A 20,296-nucleotide genomic window follows, 5' to 3' on the forward strand; every position below is an offset into this window, starting at 1 on the left:
GTAAATCCAGAGGACTACAAAAGGTCAGGAATCAACTGCACAAAAACAGAAGGCGTAGAGAAGAGGGACCAAGCGATTCACACCAGGCAGTATCCAATTGCGATCCGAACATACAAAATCCAGGGGTTTGTTAGCAAACAGCCGAGCAACAGTACCAAGGGAGAATCCAGTGAGCAGTCAGGAGGAATAGCAGTGTTCAAAACACAGAAACCTGAAGCAAGAAAACAAAAAGCAAGTAGTATAGCACACTTAATTCAATAGGAAACCTCATTGCCGCTGTAGAGATGATCTTCATTGCTTGCCAGAATGTCCATGTTGGTTGCAGCGGTATACCGACATCGCCCAAGTACCCAAGCGAACATGTGACACATGTCATGCAACATAGTGAGCCTTGCATCTCCCAAGTCAGACGCGTTGAGCCAGTCTCCATTGCAACTGCCATGGGTGCCGAGCGTGGCTCTGCGACTATCGCCATTGATGCTGAGCGAAGGCGGGGACGGACACATATCCCAACAACATCCATCAGAAAGAACGTTACCGAGAGGTAAGTAGTTTGTTGATTACCTAAAAGTGAAATCTAGTTCAAGCTAATTAATAAACTATCGCTCATTATTCTGACATTTTAAATGTTTCTTCTTAAGGGTTTATTACAGTCATCCGAAACCTTCAAAAATGAGAATGAAGAATTAAAGCAGACAGTTGGGGCGACAGCTTCTAAAGTCCTCCAGCTTGAAGAGGATATTATGACTGTCACTCAGATGGCGATAGCAAAAGAAACTGAATTGGACAGGTAGGAATGAGCTTTGAAAGAGATTGGTATCTTACAAACTACTACTAACTTTATTGTCGTTGGATTAGAAATAGTCTGCTTTTCATTCAAAATGTAATCCTCTTTTATAGTTTCAAAGACAAACTGAAGAAACTTTTGCTTGAAAAAGACCAACTTGATTGCCAGTTAAAGATTGAAAAGGATGAAAAAGAATTGTATAAGGTAATGTATTATTTTCAGTACTTTCCCTTGTTTGTGCGCTCCAATCTGACGAAAGAACTGTTGAATTCGTAAGTGGTATCTTCACTTTTCAGTAGAATGTGTGACCTCGTTCAAATTGGTAACTAAAAAGACAGGCCAAAAACATAGTTTGTGTTTTAACATGTAGGGAGGAAAACTAATTTTTGGGTTTTAGCACACACTTGAAAGTAAAAGCACATACAACATATGTGCTCTGCCACCCACGAAACACTGCCCACACTTAAGGGCCTCATTTTGATGTTAGTGGACTGATAATTTGACAGTGGGCCTCATCCATGGCTGGTGTCTTATTTGGCCGATTTGATGACTGTCCACTTAGATCAGATGTTTACAAGAGAATCTATGAAGTCCCTGGATGGACTTACAAAAATGTGCTCAATGTGAATAATTAGACGGGATCAACACTGTGCGTGTGTATCCAACAGTAATGGTTAATTGTGGCCACAGTGTAAACATAGGGTGGATGCCATTGTCAATGACCTTACCGACTCTGCCTCCCTTTGCACACAAAGTTGGGTATCCAGACTCGATGCCTACAAAGTTTTTTGAGGGCAGAGACGTGCAGGACCGGTGCACCGAGAGGAGAAAAGCACACATAAGATTACTAGCTGCTCTGTGCAGGGAACAAAATCCAACCAGCACAGGTGTGGTAAAACAGGTGCAGTGTTTGACCATGTGTCTTACGTTATCCTTTCAACCGTGCTTATTAAAACGAGCAGGTTTGAACAGAAAATCAGTTCTTGTTTAGTGTAGTAGCTTCTTTGCTATCATCTGGTAATCGGTTTCTAAATGGGTCAAGAATCTTCTTTCCACACATGCCCCGCCTTCAGAAGGGACATATTATTGTTTATACGGTCAATAACATGCACATTCTATATGTAATAATGCAGTTTTCACTGGCAGTGGAACCTGTATGCCTTAATAAAGTTATACTGTTTTGGTGTCTCTGCATTACTTTTGCAGCATCTTTTATTGAAATGTTTTTTTCATACACAAATGGCATCACTTAACACTTGCAAAACCTGTTGTAGTATTGTTGCAGCTGCATTGCATTGGAATCCATACACCCATAAATGTCCAACAATATGATATATTCCTTTAACCTGATCCTTCTGTACTGCTTGGGGGCCCACCAATGACAATGTCCTTGAATTTGGTAAAATTAGATATTTTCAACCTCCCACCTCATCATGTATGCCCATTTCGGTAAGAAGCTGACCATGTATGGACATCTGAGGGAGACATTTGGGTTGGATGGGCATGTTACATGTGGTTTCATCTGTGGTGTATATCCTGAATTCTTTGGTATGTATTGTGTATAGAAACTAGTATTTGTATATGCCAAGGTTGACTTTAATTCACAGTTGTGCCTCCTAGTTCTTTTAACTCTATGCACTATGCACTATGTTTATGATTTGAGGCACAACAGTGATGCTTTCGTTACTTTTCATTAATGTGTAGATATTATTGTTCCTTAATATTCTGAAATTTCCGTGCACGTTTTGGAATCTGGATTTACTTGTACAACTGTTTTCAACAGTAAGAGACACATCGGAAACCGCTTCCAGAGGCTAGTTGTCTTTTTCAGCCCATCTTATGGAGATTGCTGGCTGCCATGTGAATGGTTTCCCAAATGGCAGTCTGCTTTTAATGGCTGATGCTATATACCTGGGTTGTCCACCTCCAGGCCTAGAATCCTAACAGATTTTCAGGATAATCTTTCATTAATGTTAATGAGAAAGAAATGTGCATATTAATTAGTGGTATACTGAAAATCTGATGTTTCTAGTCATCGAGGCCTGGTCTTGGACAACCCTGCTATATACCAGGCAGAAGATGAACTTTAAACATATTTCTTATGGAATTATCTGTTAAGTAGCATTAATAGTTACATTAAACTGAAAAGAAATCCTACAAAATTCTAATTATCCATAATTCATAAACCTTACAAGTAAGAGCAATTACAGCCACGTAATGCTCAATGAAGAAAACCTGCACTATTTAAATAGGACCACAGACCAATGTTGAACGGTGTGGTGAGTGGCAACAATGCCCCATCTTATGTGATGTGGCGAGCCACTAGGGTCTAGGTGGTTTCGGCTAGTACCTGACATGGCTCCTAGAAGGTGGAAGGAGTGCAATCCCACAGCCTCATCAAAACCGCCACCAAAGCAATACATGACAGGAAGGGTAGAATAAATGGAATGGGAAATCTTTCTGGATTTACTATGACACTTTTTTTTCTGTTTTAGGATACCATTAGGATCAATCTTCCCAAATTGAGCAATAGTGTTTATTTTTTTTTTAAATCGCAATGGACATTAAAAGCTAGGGCATTCCCTGAACTGTATTAACGCTGCTTGTTTCAAGAAAGTTGACGAGAGCACATGCAATGTGGCGTAGAGCAGTTGCAAGTATTAGCACTTTTGATGTGTCTAGGGGCACTAGGTGACTGCCACCCAGCCACCATCTTCAGATTGTACCGGTTATAACCAAACGAAACAATGGAGTGTTGCAAACAAGCAGAACTATGTAGATGGACAGTGGACCAGCACCTCTCACTTGAGGAGGATGGAACCGGAGGTCGTCGGCTGTCTTGGATTGAACTGGAAATAGCTGGACATGTGATATTGGAAAAGTAGTAAGAACTGATGGACTACAATCGCCCAATTAGCAATGTAAAGCAAATCATCAGGAATATTCAAATATCTGTTCGGCTAAGGACAAGTAGGAAACCTATCAAAAACTTGTAAACAAAACCAGTGTCCCCAGCCAGTCAGAATGGCCCAGCTGTGTGCAAATTCCCTATAAGTACTATAAAAGAGCATAAGAAGCAAGGGGAAAGGGAGAAGTAGTTTGAAAGGAAGCAGTTGCGCTTCCGAACTGTCCCGGGATACACAGAAAACACATCTTCTTATTTAACTTCCCTTCGGTGCCTCACCCCCCTACCCCTGGCGCATGTCTGCTGCAGGAGGATCCACGAGATGTGCCTCATGCGACCGCTCGTTCGCTGCCTCGTACCACCACTGGGATGCATGTTTGGGTTGAGGCGCTCTCGGTCACAGGGCATTGAAGAGTCGGTTGTTTGGGTGGAGTGAGATCTTCCGCACTTCTCCTCCGCCCCACCTTAAGGACTTTGTCTCCAGCACCTCTCGTGAAGTCAAGATAGACCCTCTGTTCAGCATGGCTGTACAGCACAGTGACTCCTTCCCCGGGGTTCACACGGATAGGGGTTCCTCGGATTCAGGTTCTGGCAGGCCTGAGACCTCTTAGGCTACCGACTCACAAGCCAATGGGCCCTGAGGCTCTTCCGGGATCAAACCTGAGGCCATCCAGGCTACCAACTCCCAAGGTGAGGGGCTCAGGGGCTATACCGGGCTGTCCTCAGAAGGTGATACATTTCTTCCTCTTCTTCAACCCCAATGGGCATTTCATCCTCTTCTTCAACCCCAATGGGCAAGGGATCTTGAAGTGCCACCTCCAAGAGTCTCTCCTCGGCACGATCCAGCACGGCTACCGGCACAGGTGCCGAGGACATCCAGCCTACCTTACCGGAGCTCACTCCAAGGCAGTGAGTCGGCGTGCTACGAGGGCTCAGCGCCTACCAGATTGATCTGAGGTTGACGCTTCCACTGAAGTGCAAGACCCAAGCTGTATACTCCCATGTTTGAGGCCTCCCATGAAGCTGGGCCTTCGCGCCCTCCTGCCGAGGGCATGGCGCATGGCTTCAAAATACCCCAGATGCACGTGGCAGAGCTTGCCAGGCCGGCAGCCATCTAGATCCAACTCGGGGCCCGCCTGTGCTTTTGCCCAATGAATGGGCTTTGCAAGATCATAGTCTCCTTCCCACTGGAAGCGGTAGCGTATTGTATGGTACAGGAATCCGGTCTCCTCAGGGATACATCTACCATTGCAGGCTTACAGCTACACGCCTCATGTGCCTCAGCGCTTTGACCAGCAGCGGAGGCCCAGCGCCTCGGAGGGCTGTGCTCCTAGTGACCCTGCGGCTAGCGAGGACCACTTCTTCAAGCTCTTCTCTTGCTCATGTGTTCCCCTCCGATCGAGGGGCTCCTGAAGGATACAGTGAAGGTCATCCCGCAGGTGGCGCCTCCCAGGCCCGCTCATCTGGGTACTCCTTCTGTTCCTCCAGCATTACCGGTTCCAGTCCCTCAACCAGTGCACGCCCTACCGGTTGTTCAGACGCCTCCACCTCCTCCTGTTCCACCAACGCCTCCCCCCTCAACAGCCGTTGAAGCTGTCTGAAGAGCTTGATTTAGGGGGGGACCCCAGGCACCTGTGTCTCAGTGCCCGGACTCACCTTGGTCTGTGAAAAAGGGGGGTGGACGAGGAGGATGATGACGTCCAGGAAGATGAACTGTCGGCATCCGTTAAGGCCTTTCATGAGTGCCTTCAGGGCCTGGGGTAGTTATTGGGGGGGGCGTCCCTCTGCCTGAGAAAGCCCCCCAGGAGTCGGGAGTGCTAGCAGAGGTTTTGGGTAAGCGAACCACGATCCGGTCTGGAATCCCTCTCCAGAAGGATGTCCTGAAGGTGGTCAGAAAGATTTGGGAGAAGCCCAAGGCCAACGCCCAGATGAACAAGAAGCTGGACAGCAGGTTCAGGCTGATGCACGGGGAGCCAATCCCTCTGGCCTCCCACCTGCAGCCACATTCTTCAGTGGTCGCTGCAGCCTCATTATATTCTAAACCATCATCTTCGTCTTCTTCCTACATGGGAGCCAACTCCAGCTGTCTTTGGGCAAGCACTGTTGTTCCATCTCAGGACTGCATCTGCGGCAAGCCAACGCGGACTCCCTCTTGGCTGCGGCTAACCAAAAGCTGTGGAGGGAGCTTGGGGAATTTGTCCGACCACCCTTCGGACAAGCAGGCCTCCTTCGAGGCCGGTTTGGTAGATACTTGGGCCATTGTGCAGGACTTCATGGAGCCCTCGGTCGCTCACATAGACACAGCCACTAACTTTTCGTCTGACATGCAGGAGCGAATCCTGGATCGGACGTGGACCTTTTTCATTCTTCAACTGATAACTAGTTGACAAAGAAGAAAACCTCACCTCAGACACCAAGAAGCAGTGATTTCAAGGTTGGGGTACACTACTCTACTGTGGGGGCCGTTTGGCTCTTTACGAGGACACCTCGAAGCATATCTTCAACAACCCGTGGATCATATCCGTAGTCTCCACAGGTTTGTCTTACTCTTCCTTTCCCTCTACCATTCTCTCCTCCTCTTCGGCAGATTGGGTCCCTGGCTCTTTTACGAGAGGTCCTTTGCTCTTGGAGATGCAGGGGATAGAACCCGTTCCTCCTTCAGACAGGTTCTACCATTCCAGAATTTTTGCAGTACCAAACAACAACCAGACTGGCCTGAGGGTTGTCCTGGACCTGTCATTTCTGAATCTGTCTTTAACGCTAGAACGCTTCAAGATGATTACACCCGTGCACATAGCTGAGTCTCTGTGTGAAGGGGACTGGATGTGTTCCCTGGACCTCAAGGATGCGTACCTGCATGTACCCATCTACAAACTGCATTGGAAGCTTCTGCGGTTCAGGGTTGTGGTACCATTTTAGTACAAGGTGCTGCCCTTTGGCCTGAACTCGGCCCCTTGTGTTTTCAGAAGTTGATGAACGCAGTGGCGGGCCGTCTCCGCTTGGAGGGCCACCATCTGTACCCTTATTTGGAAGACTGGTTGGTAAGGGTGGGGTCGCCCGAGAGGGTGGTGCACTCTTGCCAGAGATTGGCAGATATCCTTCATCAGCTGGGGTTCTCCCTCAACCCAGGACCTTGTCTTCCTAGGGGTGTGCTGGAGCACTGCCGTTAAGCAGGTGTTCCCCACGCCCAAGAGGTTACTGTCCCTCTGCAAGGCGGTGGGGCCTTTTCTGACCAACTCGACCACCTTGACATGGATGTTCCAGCACCTTCTGGGCCTGATGGCCTTCTGCGTGCTCACTGTACACCACGCTTGCCTCGAGATGGGGCACCTCCAGCTCCACCTAGCGGCCAGTTGGGGATCAGGAGACTGGTTCTCCTTCACCCGGCTGAAGCCTACCCTGGTGGTGACGACAGACCGATTCCTCTTTCAGGCTGGGGGGCTACTCTGGAGGGCTATGTGATACATGGCGAATGGTCCAGAGTAGAAGTCGTCCTACAGATCAATCTGCTCGAGCTCAAGGTGTTTCTGCCCCTCGTCATAGACAGTCAACTCTACTGCAATGTTTTACCTGACCAAGCAGGGTGGCACCCGCCCCCCGCCCCCTCTTCCTCTGTCTGGAGGCGGTATCGATCTTGGAATGGGCCCTGAGGGAGGGGGTCTGGATTTTATGCAGTCCACCTCCCGGGGGACAGGAATGCAGAAGCGGATCGTCTGTGCCGCTTGGGGTTCAACACCTATGAGTGGGAGTTGCACACCGACTCCTTGTTGCCCCTATTCAAGTGCAGGGGGTGGGGGATGTGGGGTGGGCCTTGCAGACCTGGACCTGTTTGCATCTTCCCAGAATACCAAGTGCACCCGCTTTGTTTCCTGGGCAGGACTGGGTCTGGGGTCTGTGGGAGACGCCTTCCAGATCTGTTGGCACGGTCGCAGGTGTTACCTGTTTCTGCTCACCCCTCTGATCCAGAGGAGACTCTGCAAATTCCAGGATTCGGTGGGCTGCAGCCTCGTCCTGATTACCTCCCACTGGCTTTTGAGTCCTTGGTTTTTGAATCTGCTGCAGTTGTGCTCCCAGGGTGCCGTCCACCTTCCAATCACCAATAGGGGCTTCCTGTCGCAGCACGGTGGGGCAGTGGAACATCAGGACTCGGCCAAGCTGGCGCTGGCAGCCTGGTTCCTGACCAGTTGAGGCTTCAGCATGCTCATTCTTCGGATGACAACTGGGACATCATTCAGGTACAGGTAGATACTTGCCAAACTTATTTGGCGGCCATTGGGGCTTACAAGAATTCCTTTGAGCATGTGTTTTAGGTGGCCAACCTGCTGGCTAAGGCCCACCTCAAGGGATTATCTAGGCTTTTTTCTCCGGTTCATAGGCCGCCCCTGGTCTGGGACCTCAATGTGGTTCTGTCCGTTTGCAGCGCAAACCTTGCAAGCCGGTGGCCTCTGTGGACATCTGCTTGGTAACAATAAAGACAGTTTTACTGGTGGCTCTCACCGCTGCGAGCAAGGTCCGTGAGCTTCAGGCGGTGTCTTCGTTCGAGTCCTTCACCGCGTTTGACAATGACAAGGTCATCTTGCGCACACACCCAAACCTCTTGCCCTAGGTGGTCTCCATTTCATCTGAACAAGAGATCTACCTGCCAGTGTTCATCCCGAACCCGCAGTCGGAGGCAGAAAGGGCCCTACATTCCTTTGACCTCAAGAGGGTTCTCATGTTTTACCTCTTTCTGGCGAAATCCTTCAGGAAGTCAAAGTCTTTGTTTGTCACTTTCGGGGGCTCCTCCCACCGGTTCTCAGGTTACCAAAGCTTCCATCACCTGTTGGATGGTTCAGGCCATTTCGGAGGTGTATACGGCCATGGACAAACCAGTTCCTAAGCGGAATCTCGTTTCAGAGACATGCTTCTTGGGATGTCATCAGCAAGGCAGCTACTTGGGCCACTCCGTTGGCCTTCTGTAAGCACTACTCCCTGGATACCAGCTCCAGGCACGATGCTGAGTTCGGTCAGGCAGTTCTGAAGAACCTTTTCACTTCATCCTAGATATGAGGCATGTTGTCATGGCGCCACCTTATAGCCTTGTTTGGTGGAATCACCCACAAGGATGGAGGGACATATGAATAATTAAAGTTACTCAATGTAAGGAGTACAGTTCTGAAGAACCTTTTCACTTCATCCTAGATATGAGGCATGTTGTCATGGCGCCACCTTATAGCCTTGTTTGGTGGAATCACCCACAAGGATGGAGGGACATATGAATAATTAGTTACTCAATGTAAGGATTAGAGTACTCCTAGTCGATAATCCCCTTTCCTCCAGACGTCCCACCCACCTTCCACAACTAGTATGCCCAGGGCTATTATGTACTAAGCGTAGCCAGGAATCTAAGCGTCCAATGTGTTCAAAGGGGATTGAGGCGAGGCACCGGAGGGCGTTCCACACCTGATGCCATGCCCCCGCATGCTATACTAAATTTAAAGGGGGAAGCTCAATTTGTTGCTGCCAAAGGTTCTGGTACCGTCCCCATGTTGGGGGACGCCCCACAATGATGGAGGAAAGAGGACTACGAGTACTCTATCACTACAGTGAGCAACTTTAATATATATAGCGCATATGTTTCTTGACTTTTGCAGACCTGCCAATTCTTATCACAAGCTTATTAAATATTAAACTTATGAGCAGATCTCAATCCAGTTCTCCCCTTGAAGAAACGGGTCCCTTTATCAGCAGTACCATTGAAGTATTCCATCTTTAGATGTCTGATCAAATGCGATGGAATGGTTCTCTCTTCTCACTGACTGAAGTTTCATCCCCCTGTGTTTTGATTAATTTTACACCGGCACCTTCAATATAAGCGCTGTATTTTCAAGTATTGCACTGTTCTTTTTCGCCAACAGATATTGGCCTGCCTACACCACCGTTTTTCAGTGTATGGTCATCCTGTTGTCAGAGTCCCACAATAAAGTTTTTGTCATGAATATTTCCTGCCATCTCTGTATAATAAAATGGACAAGGTCTTTAATTAGTCCTCCACCGATCTGAGAGATTATCTGCTTCTTTAGAAATATGGCAAAGTCTTCAATCTCCACACTTTCTCTTTACCATTGTTCTGTAACCCAAAGGGAGATTATTTCTTAATATTAAAAAAGTGATAATGCATTTGCATGTGTGGCTGCTAAGCGGTTGGATTAATTTTGCAGGTCCACTTGAAAAATACAGAAATTGAAAACACAAAATTGATCACAGAGGTGCAAACGCTGAAGACTTTGGATGCTAACAGAGAAAACATGATTACCCACTACAAGGAGGAAGTTGGCAGGCTCCAGCTGTGCATGGCTGAAAAGGAAAAACTTCAGAGAGATATCTTACTTAATTCTTCTAACAAGGTACTGTTTACTACCATTGTGCTCTTGCTAGATGTTAAGTGTTATATTTTGTATGCATTTTAAGTTGTGCATCACAGTGAACACACTTGGCACCAAACATTTTATAACAAAGGTTGCGATTTTCGAATGGATTGTGTCCTCCCATGTATTCCTCGTCTTGTGATAATTTGTTTCGCCAGATTCGCTGCTTCGGAAAACATTTTTCAGCAGAGGGCGCTGTGCTCGAGGTTGTGGCATCGAATGTCCCTCGACGGGCTCTGTACCGTGTCAACGTCACTGATGGTATAAATAACTCGAGCCGCGCCCGTTGGCTTCAGTTCCGTTTTTCCGATTGCTTCGCTCTTGTGAACGGCGCGCTTTGAGATTTTCTGTCAAGAAAATGTCTTCTTCATCGACCGCTTCGACTCCCAAAACTGGGTTTAAGAAGTGTAATGACTGCGGGTCGAAGATGTCTATCACCCATCCTTACCGTATCTGTCTTTGGTGTCTGGGCTCAGACCATCGGACCGGCGACTGTGGCTCCTGTCAGTCAATGACAGAGAAGGCCCTCCGTGAGAGGAAAAGTAAGTTAGCAGTGGGGCGGAAGGGCTCTTCGAAAGCCTTGTCTAAAAAACATAAGAAATCGTCCGATTCAAAGGAATCGGAACGTCATAAAAAACATTCGAAGAGATCCCGATCTCTTAGCAGGTCGAGGCGGTCTTCTTCGTCTTCTTCTAAAAAGCTCAAAAGGAGACATAGATCTCCATCGTCGTCATCCGATTCATCGACGGAATTTGGTTCGATGTCTGACGAGATCGGATTCCCCTTCAAAATGGGAGATCTTTAGGAGAAAAATGATGCAGGTCTTTGAGAACGCGGCCTCGACCCCCTCAAAGAAACCTCAGAAAAGCCAGACCCCAGTTGCTCCACTGGACGATGCAGGGAAGTCTGGAACTATGACGGTAAAGCCTAGTAGTACCCATAAATCTCAAGTCGACAAATCATCGAGTGTTTCTCCGATCCCTCATAAAAACAAAAGTTGTTGAAGTCGAGCGCAACTTCGTCAAAGCCTATATTATCCTCGACGCCTTTGTCGAAGGCTTCGTCGAGTGCATCGAAGGTTCGTTCGACCCCCCCCCCCTCGAAGAAAACATAGATTCCTTCCACAAAAAATCGGGAGGAAGAGAGAAGATTTACACCTTTACCAAAATCGAACTTCTTTAGGTCCATGTCTTCAATTTTTGAAGAATCTGGCTCAGATAATGAGGAAGTCACTCCTTTTGGAGTAAAATATGGCACTAGACAAGTTCCAGAGGAACTGAAAACCCTGAGACAAAAATGAGAGACCTATCTGAAACTCTGCATTCTGCTAGTGGTGTGGACACACCACCTGAATTGGAGTTTGCTGCACCTGATCCTGCAGAACATATGCAGACTAGGGGTATAGGAATTTGATGAGTAGGGTGATTGAATATATGGGTTGGGGAAGAGCCTCCCCTACGTTTGAGCAAGACGATATGACTGACATTATGGTCCGTAGACCCCGGAAAGATCCAGTTCTCCCTTTCCATAGGGCGCTCCAAAGGACAGTTGAAAGGAACTGGGAAAAACCTGATAGCATAGCTGCAGTAGACCGCAATCTTACAAAGAAGTACAGAACTTCTACTTCTGATCCAGAATACCTAAATACACACCCTACGCCAGAAAGTCTGGTCATTCAGGCCGCTACCACTTTCAAGCAGACAGCATATCCAACCATACCTCCGGGCAGAGAGGATAAAAAGGTTGATGCTTGGGCTCGTAAAGTTTTTACTTCGGATAGCATGACCTTGAAATCGATCAATGTCACCTGTACCCTGGCCAGGTTCACACATACCCTGTGGAAATGCATTTTGGGGGCGGCTGAACATATTCCGGAAGGCGAGGAAAGGGAAGGCTTCCTGAATATAGTCAATGACGGGAAGGAGACATTGGGGGAATGTCTCCAGTCTGGACTGGATACTGCTGATAGTGTTAGCAGATCCATGACATCAAGCACAGTGCTTCGCAGATTTGCGTGGTTGAGAAAGTCGGGGTTTGCACCAGATGTGCAGACCAGACTTCTCAACATGCCCTTTGATGGCTTGAGGCTGTTTGGTAGTAAGGCTGATGAGAGCCTAGAAAAACTACAGACCTCGAAAGCGGCAGCTAAATCCCTTAGTGCCTCCATGAGACAGCCTCAGAAACCCTATTCGGGCTCATTTTCCTGGAGGAGTCGTCCTTTTCGATACTACTCCTCTGTTGGTAGAGGAAGAGGACAGGCTTTTCAAAGGGGCAGAAGGAATGTCACTCGTGGTGGACGAGGAAAGACTACAAAGCTATCTTCAGGAAAGGCATCTATGCCCTCAGCCGCTCCAGCAGCTCCCTCCAAATCTCTCTGAGGTCTTATCATCTAAAGGACCAGTGGGAGGCAGAATCTCTCAGCATCTGAAAGAATGGCGGGGCATTACTTCAAATGCTTGGGCACTGGAAACAGTAGCCCAAGGTTACTGCCTTCCCTTCCTAAAAAGACCTTGCGATCATCCAGCGGGAGCCAGCTCTACCAAGATTCCATACTCGCTCCTTTTGCAGTAAATTATAACCCTGCTAGAGAAAGGTGCAATAGAACATGTACCTGTAGCGGAGAGGAACAAGGGTTGGTACTCCCCTTATTGTCTCATCCCTGAGACCCATCTTGGACTTAAGCAAATTGAACAAGTTCCTCAGGAAGGACAAGTTCAAGATGGTAACCCTTTCTCATATCCTTCAAGCTCTCCAGCATCAAGACTGGTTGGTATAATTGGACCTTCAGGATGCTTATTTTCATGTGCCATTCCATCCCAAGCACAGAAAATACCTGAGGTTCGCAGTTGGCGGTTCTCACCATCAGTTTCGAGTTCTGCCATTCGGGATGACCTCCGCTCTGAGGATTTTCACCAAACTGATGGCGGTTGTGGCAGCGAGTCTCAGGAAAGGGGGGATTCACGCCTACCCCTACCTGGACGACTGGCTAATCAGAGCACGTTCTCCAGAAGAAGCTCAGGAACAACTGTCGATCACCTGCCACTTCCACCACAACTTGGGCTTCTCCCTCAATTTCAAGAAGTCCCACATGATACCATCCCACCAACTCCAGTTTATCGGAGCAGTCTTGGACACTTCCTTGGGCAAAGCCTCGCCGCTCGAGGTGAGAGCTCTCCACATCAAGCACATGGTAGCAAAATTCCAGAAAGCCCAGCATCTGCCGGCCTTCGATTTCCTGAGGTTGCTCGGCCTCATGGCATACTGCATTTTTCTGGTGCCAGAGGCCAGATTGAGAATGAGATCCCTCCAATGGGCTCTCAGAACTCAGTGGTCCCAATTCTCTGGGAATATGTCAGATCTTCTGCGAGTCCCGAGCGTAGTTGCACACAATCTATCATGGTGGGCTTGCAACAACAACATCCTCCAGGGAGAATCTTTTTGGCAACCATGACTGGAGATAGCAGTAGTGACGGACGCCTCACTCGCGGGGTGGGGAGCTCACACCAACGATCTGACAGTCAGCGGACATTGGTCTCCATCGGAGTCCGAACTACACACAAATCTATTGGAGCTGAGGGCAATCAGACTAGTGCTGAAAGCCTTTCTGCCCTCCGTACAGAGAAAAAATGTCCTGATAATGACGGACAACACAGTGGCCATGTACTACCTCAACAAAAGAGGAGGCGTAGGATCACTACCTCTGTGCAGAGGGGCAATGCAGCTCTGGTTCTGGGCAATACAAGAAGGAATCTCTCTATCGGCAGTTCACCTAGCCGGAGAGCAGAACACGGAGGCAGACCCTCTGAGCAGGCAGAGCACAGTCTCCCACGAGTGGGAGTTAGCTCAGGAAGTCCTTCTGGAGATCTTCGCCCTTTGGGGAACCCCTCAAGTGGATCTGTTTGCAACTACGGTAAACCGGAAGTGCTATCAGTATTGCTCAAGGGAATTTCCCCCGAGAGGAGCACTAGGAGACGCGTTCGTAGTGGATTGGGATTTTCCCCTGCTGTACGCTTTTCCACCAGTTCCCGTGATTGCTCAAGTAATCAGGAGGTTGAGAAAGTTCAGGAAAACCATGATCCTAATTGCCCCGGACTGGGCCAGGAGGACGTGGTACCCAGACCTTCTGGACATGTCCATCTGCCCTCCAGTACGTCTTCCACAAAGAGAGGATCTTCTCTCGCAAGAGGAAGGTCGTGTTCCCCATCCAGAGGTCAACACATTCAATCTTCATGCATGGTTTCTGAGAGGTTGAGATACAAGGATTGGGAACTTCCGGATGACGTAATGGAGATTTTGCTTTCAGCCAGGCGGCCAGCAACAAAATCCTTGTACCGGTGTCGTTGGAATAAGTTGAGTAACTGGTGCCAAGATAGGTATGTGGACCCTTTTCAATGTAGCACACCAATGGTGCTTTCTTTTCTCTTACATCTAGCCAATCTGGGGCTCCAGATCGGAGCAATCAAAGGATATCTTGCTGCGCTGTCCATTTTTAAGCGCTCCTCAGAAGAGGTTTCTTACTTTAAAATACCATTAATAATACAGTTCCTAAAAGGACTTACAAATGTATATCCCCCAATACCATTTCATGTTCAACTTGGGATTTAAATTTAGTTCTTAAATTCCTAGCATGTATACCATTTGAGCCTCTGCACTCCTGTCCATTGAGTCTTTTAACACTAAAGACTGCCCTTCTTGTGGCATTAACATCAGCCCGCAGGGTTGGTGAACTACAGGGTCTTTCATGTAAACCTCCATACACCACATTTTACAAAGACAAGGTAGTTCTGAAAGTTAAACCATCTTTCTTACCGAAAGTAGTTTCCGACTTCCATTTGTCGCAGAAAATTGTTTTACCAACATTCTATCCTCCTCCTCATTTGGGAAAGGAAGAGGAGAGGTTACATAGGCTGGACCCTAAGAGGGCCCTCAGCTTTTACATTGCAAGAATGACAAAATTGCGTCAAGACGACCAACTCTTTATGGGCTACACGGGTCGTAAATTGGGGTTAGCGGTGACAAAACAAACCATATCCCGCTGGATTATTCTAGCTATATTGGAATGCTACAGATTAGCAGGAAAATACCAACCGGATGAGCTACGTACTCACTCCACAGGGGGAATGGCTACTTCTGCGGCTTTGAAGAGGGTAGTCCCTGCAAAAGATATTTGCTCGGCTGCAACATGGGCATCAATGCATACTTTTATTAAGCATTACTGCTTAGATACCTCTTCCTCAAATGAGGGACTATTTGCCAGAGCGGTACTTCACTCTGTACATGAAAACAAGAACTAGCACTCCCACCTCCTAGTTGATCACTGCTATGGGAGTCTATCACAAGATGAGGAATACGTGGGAGGGCACAATCCATTCGAAGAACAAGTTACTTACCAACTGTAACGTTCCTTCGACTGGCTGTTCCTCGCACGTATTCCTCATCGACCCTCCCAGCCTACCCTGAAGTACAGTTTGTTTTCTTACATTTTCCTCTCGCGATGGGCCTATCAGTCACCGCATACGCCTGGATGTTCCACTAGTAGTTCCTTGAAAAAACAGAACTGAAGCCAATGGGCGCAGCTCGAGTCATTTATACCATCAGTGACGTCGACACGGTACGGAGCCTGTCGAGGGACATTCGACGCCACAACCTCGAGCACAGCGCCCTCTGCCGAAATTTTTTTTGCAAAGCTGGCGAAACGAATTATCACAAGATAAGGAATACAGGGGAGGAACATCCAGTCAAAAGAACGTTAAAGTTGGTAAATAACTTGTTCTTCTCTCTGCAAAAATATTAACCTTCTAAGCAAGGTGGTCTGCTGGCATACCAGAGTCCTCTTACTATGTGGCAGTAAAGAATGTATTTATTTATTTTTATTTATTACATTTATTATGCGCCCAGACCGGGAGGTATCGCGGCGTGGTTACAGAGAATGGGTAAATACCATTTTAATATTATGAAAAAACAGTCAAATCATTTTTTTTTAAATTACTTTGTTTTATAGCAACAAACTTCAAGAGACCATACAACCCATCTTACACCCCCTCCCCTCCCCACGCATGGATACATTTGACAACAGCAACAACACATTTCAGTTAAGATTATTCCGGCATCTCCTAGAGATATATAGACACCAATAGACTATCACACCACTGCATCTTCAGGCACAGTTCTAACAAGGGCCTTTAACTCGTGACAGGCTCCACATCCTGTAGCTCCCGATCCTTTTCAAGCAGGTAGCGCCTGAAGGGGGCCCAATAGTCAAATGCCAGGGAGCGTCGCTGCATACCTGGTCTCTGTCTGTCTGCTTGCGCAAGCGCATACTGTCCAGCCAACGTGAAAACGTGGGGGCGGCAGGTCTAGCCCAAGCCCTCGCCACGAGAGACCTGGTCATCACCATAGCCATCCCTATACGGTTTTTTCCCAGTACGAGTTCCACCCTCGATCAGAGCCAGTAGCCACAGTTCTGGTCCATAATCCCTCACATCTGGTAACATACTAGACATTGCCTCCTCTATGGAGACCCAAAATGCCGGAATTCTGGGGCATTACCATGCTACATGGTAGAAGTCTGCAAACTCTGCCCCACATCTCTTACAGGCAGTCGATCTGTCTGGGTAGAACCCATGCAGAATATGCGGAGAATAATAAAACTGGTGTACAGACTTGTAATGTATCATTCTGTACCAACAGTTAATGGATATGTAGCGGGCTTGCATGCAGCCAAGTTTCCATTGTGCCTCGCTTAGTGCCTTTCCCAGCGCCACCTCCCATTTGGATTTGTAAGGATGACTCACCGCACCACTCCCAGCCCTAATCAGTTTATAGGTAGTGGACACCATTTTCCAAAACGAGCCAGGGTTGATCAAGTGATTCTGCACAGGAAGTGGAACCAGTGCTTGCGGGACGCCAGGCCATTTATCTTTCAGGATACTTCGCAACCTATAATAGTGCAGCAGCGCCAACGCATTATGCTCCCCTCTGAGGCCGAGTTCCTCCCATAACATGAAATGACCATCCGGCACCACATCCCCCAGTGTCCAAATACCCAATGCCCGAAAAAGCTCCCCGAATGACCTCTCGTGTGTAAGTGGGATCCCGATTACATTGTATAGAGGAAAGTCGGGCAAGTAACGGGGGATAGCACCTATCAAGTGACCCATCCGACCCCAGGTTTTACTTGTTATCTCTATGGGTTGGATCTCTCCCCGAGGGACCGCACCTCTATGTCCCCAAAGCATGCCCAATAGTGCATCTGGGCTAATTATAGCCCTCGCCAATCGTGTATATGGAGAGGCACTGGCCGGAACATTCCAGTCAGGTATGTGTTGCACCTTCGCTGCCAAGTAATACATATACATATCCGGATATTCTAAGCTACCAAGTTCATATGGTCGGGTCAAAGTTTCGTAGGCTATACTGGGTTTCTTCCCAGCCCATACCAGTCTGATCATCATTCCCTGTACGCGGTTCCAGTAACGAACCGAAGGCCACACCGGTACATTGTTATAAACATATAGAAGTTTTGGAAGTATCACCATCTTGCCAGGGCTGCACGGGCTGCCTGTGAGATATGAAGTCATATTCCATGCTTTGACTTTTTGCTCTATTGCTTCCAATGAGATCGTATAGTTATCTCTGTATAACCTGTCCCTTTCAGTGGAGACTGAGATACCCAGATACCGTATCGAATGTGGGCACCAGCGGAACCTATCACCAATATCCGCCTGCTGCACAGCAGGGGTCAGGGGGGTGATTCTCAGATTTATCCCAATTAATCCTAAGACCCGAGTGTTCACCAAATTGAATCACTTCTTGTACCAGAGGGATCAAATTTTCACATGGGTGCTTTATATACAGAAGTATATCATCTGCATATAAGGATATAGAGGAGAGGTGTGTTCGAATACGAATCCCCCGGTGCGCATGTAGCTCTCGGATATGGCAAGCCAGTGGCTCCATTATTAGCGCAAATAAAACCGGGGAAAATTTGCAGCCCTGACGGGTGCCACGTGTGGGGTAAATGTACCGTGAGACCAGACATTCGTGTATATTGCCGCGTGAGGGGCCGTGTATAATAGTTTGACCCAGTTAATATAGGTAAGCTCAAATCCCGAGCATCACAACACTTCAAATAAAAATGGCCACTCGACCGAATCAAACGCCTTTTCTGCTTCCAACGTGGCACTTTCTGATTGACGTTATGGACTAGGGAAAAGAACCACCACAGGTTATGCTGAGTGGATCTACCCGGAATGAATCACGCCTGATCTGGTAGAACTAACGCTGGCATATGAGGGAGCACACGGTTTGTAAGGATCCTAGCTAGTATTTTATTATCCGTATTGATAAGTGACAATGGCCTATATGACGACATTATCAGGCGTTTTTGCCAGGCTTCAAAACGACTGTCACCAGTGCCGACCTAGTGGATTCAGGAAGAGCCCCACTGTCCAGAGCACTTTCGTACATTCTCATCACGTGGGGGATCACCAAATCAGCATATGGTTTATAAAATTCTGCAGTTATGCCGTCCCTCCTAGCAGCTTTCCCATTTAGGAGGGACTTAATAGCATCACAAATCTCATCTTCAGTGATTGGAACATTGAGAGTACTACCCTGCTCGCAGTCGATCCACCCAAGGGCTATCTCGTCCAAATAATGTTTCAGTTCGTCATGACCAGGGGTGGGCCGGGAGGTATATAACTGATCATAATATTCCATGAATTCCTCACTGATCCCCTGTGAGTCAACCTTGATTTCCCCATCTTTACCCGCAATGTCCACTATACATGTGCTCTGGCGCTCCTTACGGATAGCCCATGCCAGCGTTTTGCTCGGTCTATCCCCCTCTCCATGCCTGACCGCAAGGATTGGGTCCCTATAAACCTATCTTCACTGTTAGCTAACTGCTGGAGCTCCTCTCTAAGCGCCGCCAATTCACTACGGAGTTCAGGCAAATCCTGCCTCCCTTGACTATTCTCTTTCACGGATGTGGGATTCCAGCCTCCGCATGGATTGGCGAACGGCCTTAAGCACCCCCCCTCCTCCTTAGATGTACAACATCCCCGTATATAAGACTTAACGGCTTCCCATATTACACCCTGGTCCGGGAATTAACCCTCATTTGCTTGAAAGTAAGTGACAATTTCCTGTTCGAGTTCTGCACGAAATACCGCGTCCTCAAGCGCAGTGGCTCTAAATCGCCATCTTAGCGGGCTTAGAGAGGCCTTAGAGATCTACAGACACACCTTAACCGACGAGTGGTCCGAAAGGGTCTGGGGGAGGATGTACACCCCGGACACTCCGCCTAATATATGATAGGTGACCAGTATATAATCAATCCTAGAGGCACTACCGTGAACCCCCGAGAAGAATGTGTACTCCCTTACCCCCGGGTGCTTGTATCTCCATACATCCAGCAGCCCATGATACTGGGATATGGAAGATCACGCTTTAACCGCCTGCGGCAGCGCTGTTTGCATTGTAGATGACCTGTCCAAGTCTAGCGTGAGGGCCAGGTTAAAGTCACCCGCCCACAATATTTCGTATCCTGGAAACGTGTGAATATGGCTCACACATTGATGAAAGAAATCGGGCGAGTCCGTGTTAGAAGCATAAATGTTCATCAAAAGGCTATTTGTGCCCTGTTTCTCACCCGCCAGCATTATGAAACGCCCCTCTTCATCTGCGATCTCTGCGTGTAGTCTGAATTGCAATGCACTGTGTGTATAAATGGCAACCCCTCTGGAATGTGAAGTGTAGGAAGAGTTATATCTGTGTAGACCCCACCTTGGCATTCTAGGAAGAGGAACGTCTCGGGCCAAGTGTGTCTCCTGAAGACACATCATGTTCGCGCCATGGTTCCTACCATAGTTCGCTATTAAGCAGGTTTTCTTCTGATAAGTAAACCCCCTGATATTCCAGGAGAGAAGTGTTTGCATCGTCCCAGGCCTACCCCCAGAAGCTGGGTTAGTCATGTCACCAGTGACGCCATATTATACCCCGCCATGAGTCGCATCATGTGAACATTAGGTATGACACCCCATTTAACTGCATCCACTGTAGCTATCTACTCCATGCAAGTAACCAAGTGACAACAAACAACCCCAAATCCCACAAACAATTGAACATACCCGCCAAACAGCTAGCATCCCCCCAACCCCACCCCACCCACGCTAGAAACAGAAACCTACTGGC

General features: G+C 47.8%; 1 protein-coding gene across 1 annotated transcript in view; it reads left to right on the top strand.

Annotated features, from left to right (window-relative positions):
- TAX1BP1 (Tax1 binding protein 1) overlaps window positions 1-20,296 on the top strand; it is a 1,378,509-nt gene that overhangs the window by 299,065 nt on the left and 1,059,148 nt on the right. Inside the window, exons 6-8 of the mRNA XM_069648239.1 lie at window positions 642-790; window positions 901-991; window positions 9,893-10,078. Of these exons, the coding sequence (XP_069504340.1) occupies window positions 642-790; window positions 901-991; window positions 9,893-10,078 (426 nt within the window). The remainder of the gene's footprint in view (window positions 1-641; window positions 791-900; window positions 992-9,892; window positions 10,079-20,296) is intronic.

The sequence above is a fragment of the Ambystoma mexicanum genome, chromosome 2q, assembly GCF_040938575.1.
Source record: "Ambystoma mexicanum isolate Mex_15411 chromosome 2q, UKY_AmexF1_1, whole genome shotgun sequence".
Lineage (NCBI taxonomy): Eukaryota > Metazoa > Chordata > Amphibia > Caudata > Ambystomatidae > Ambystoma > Ambystoma mexicanum.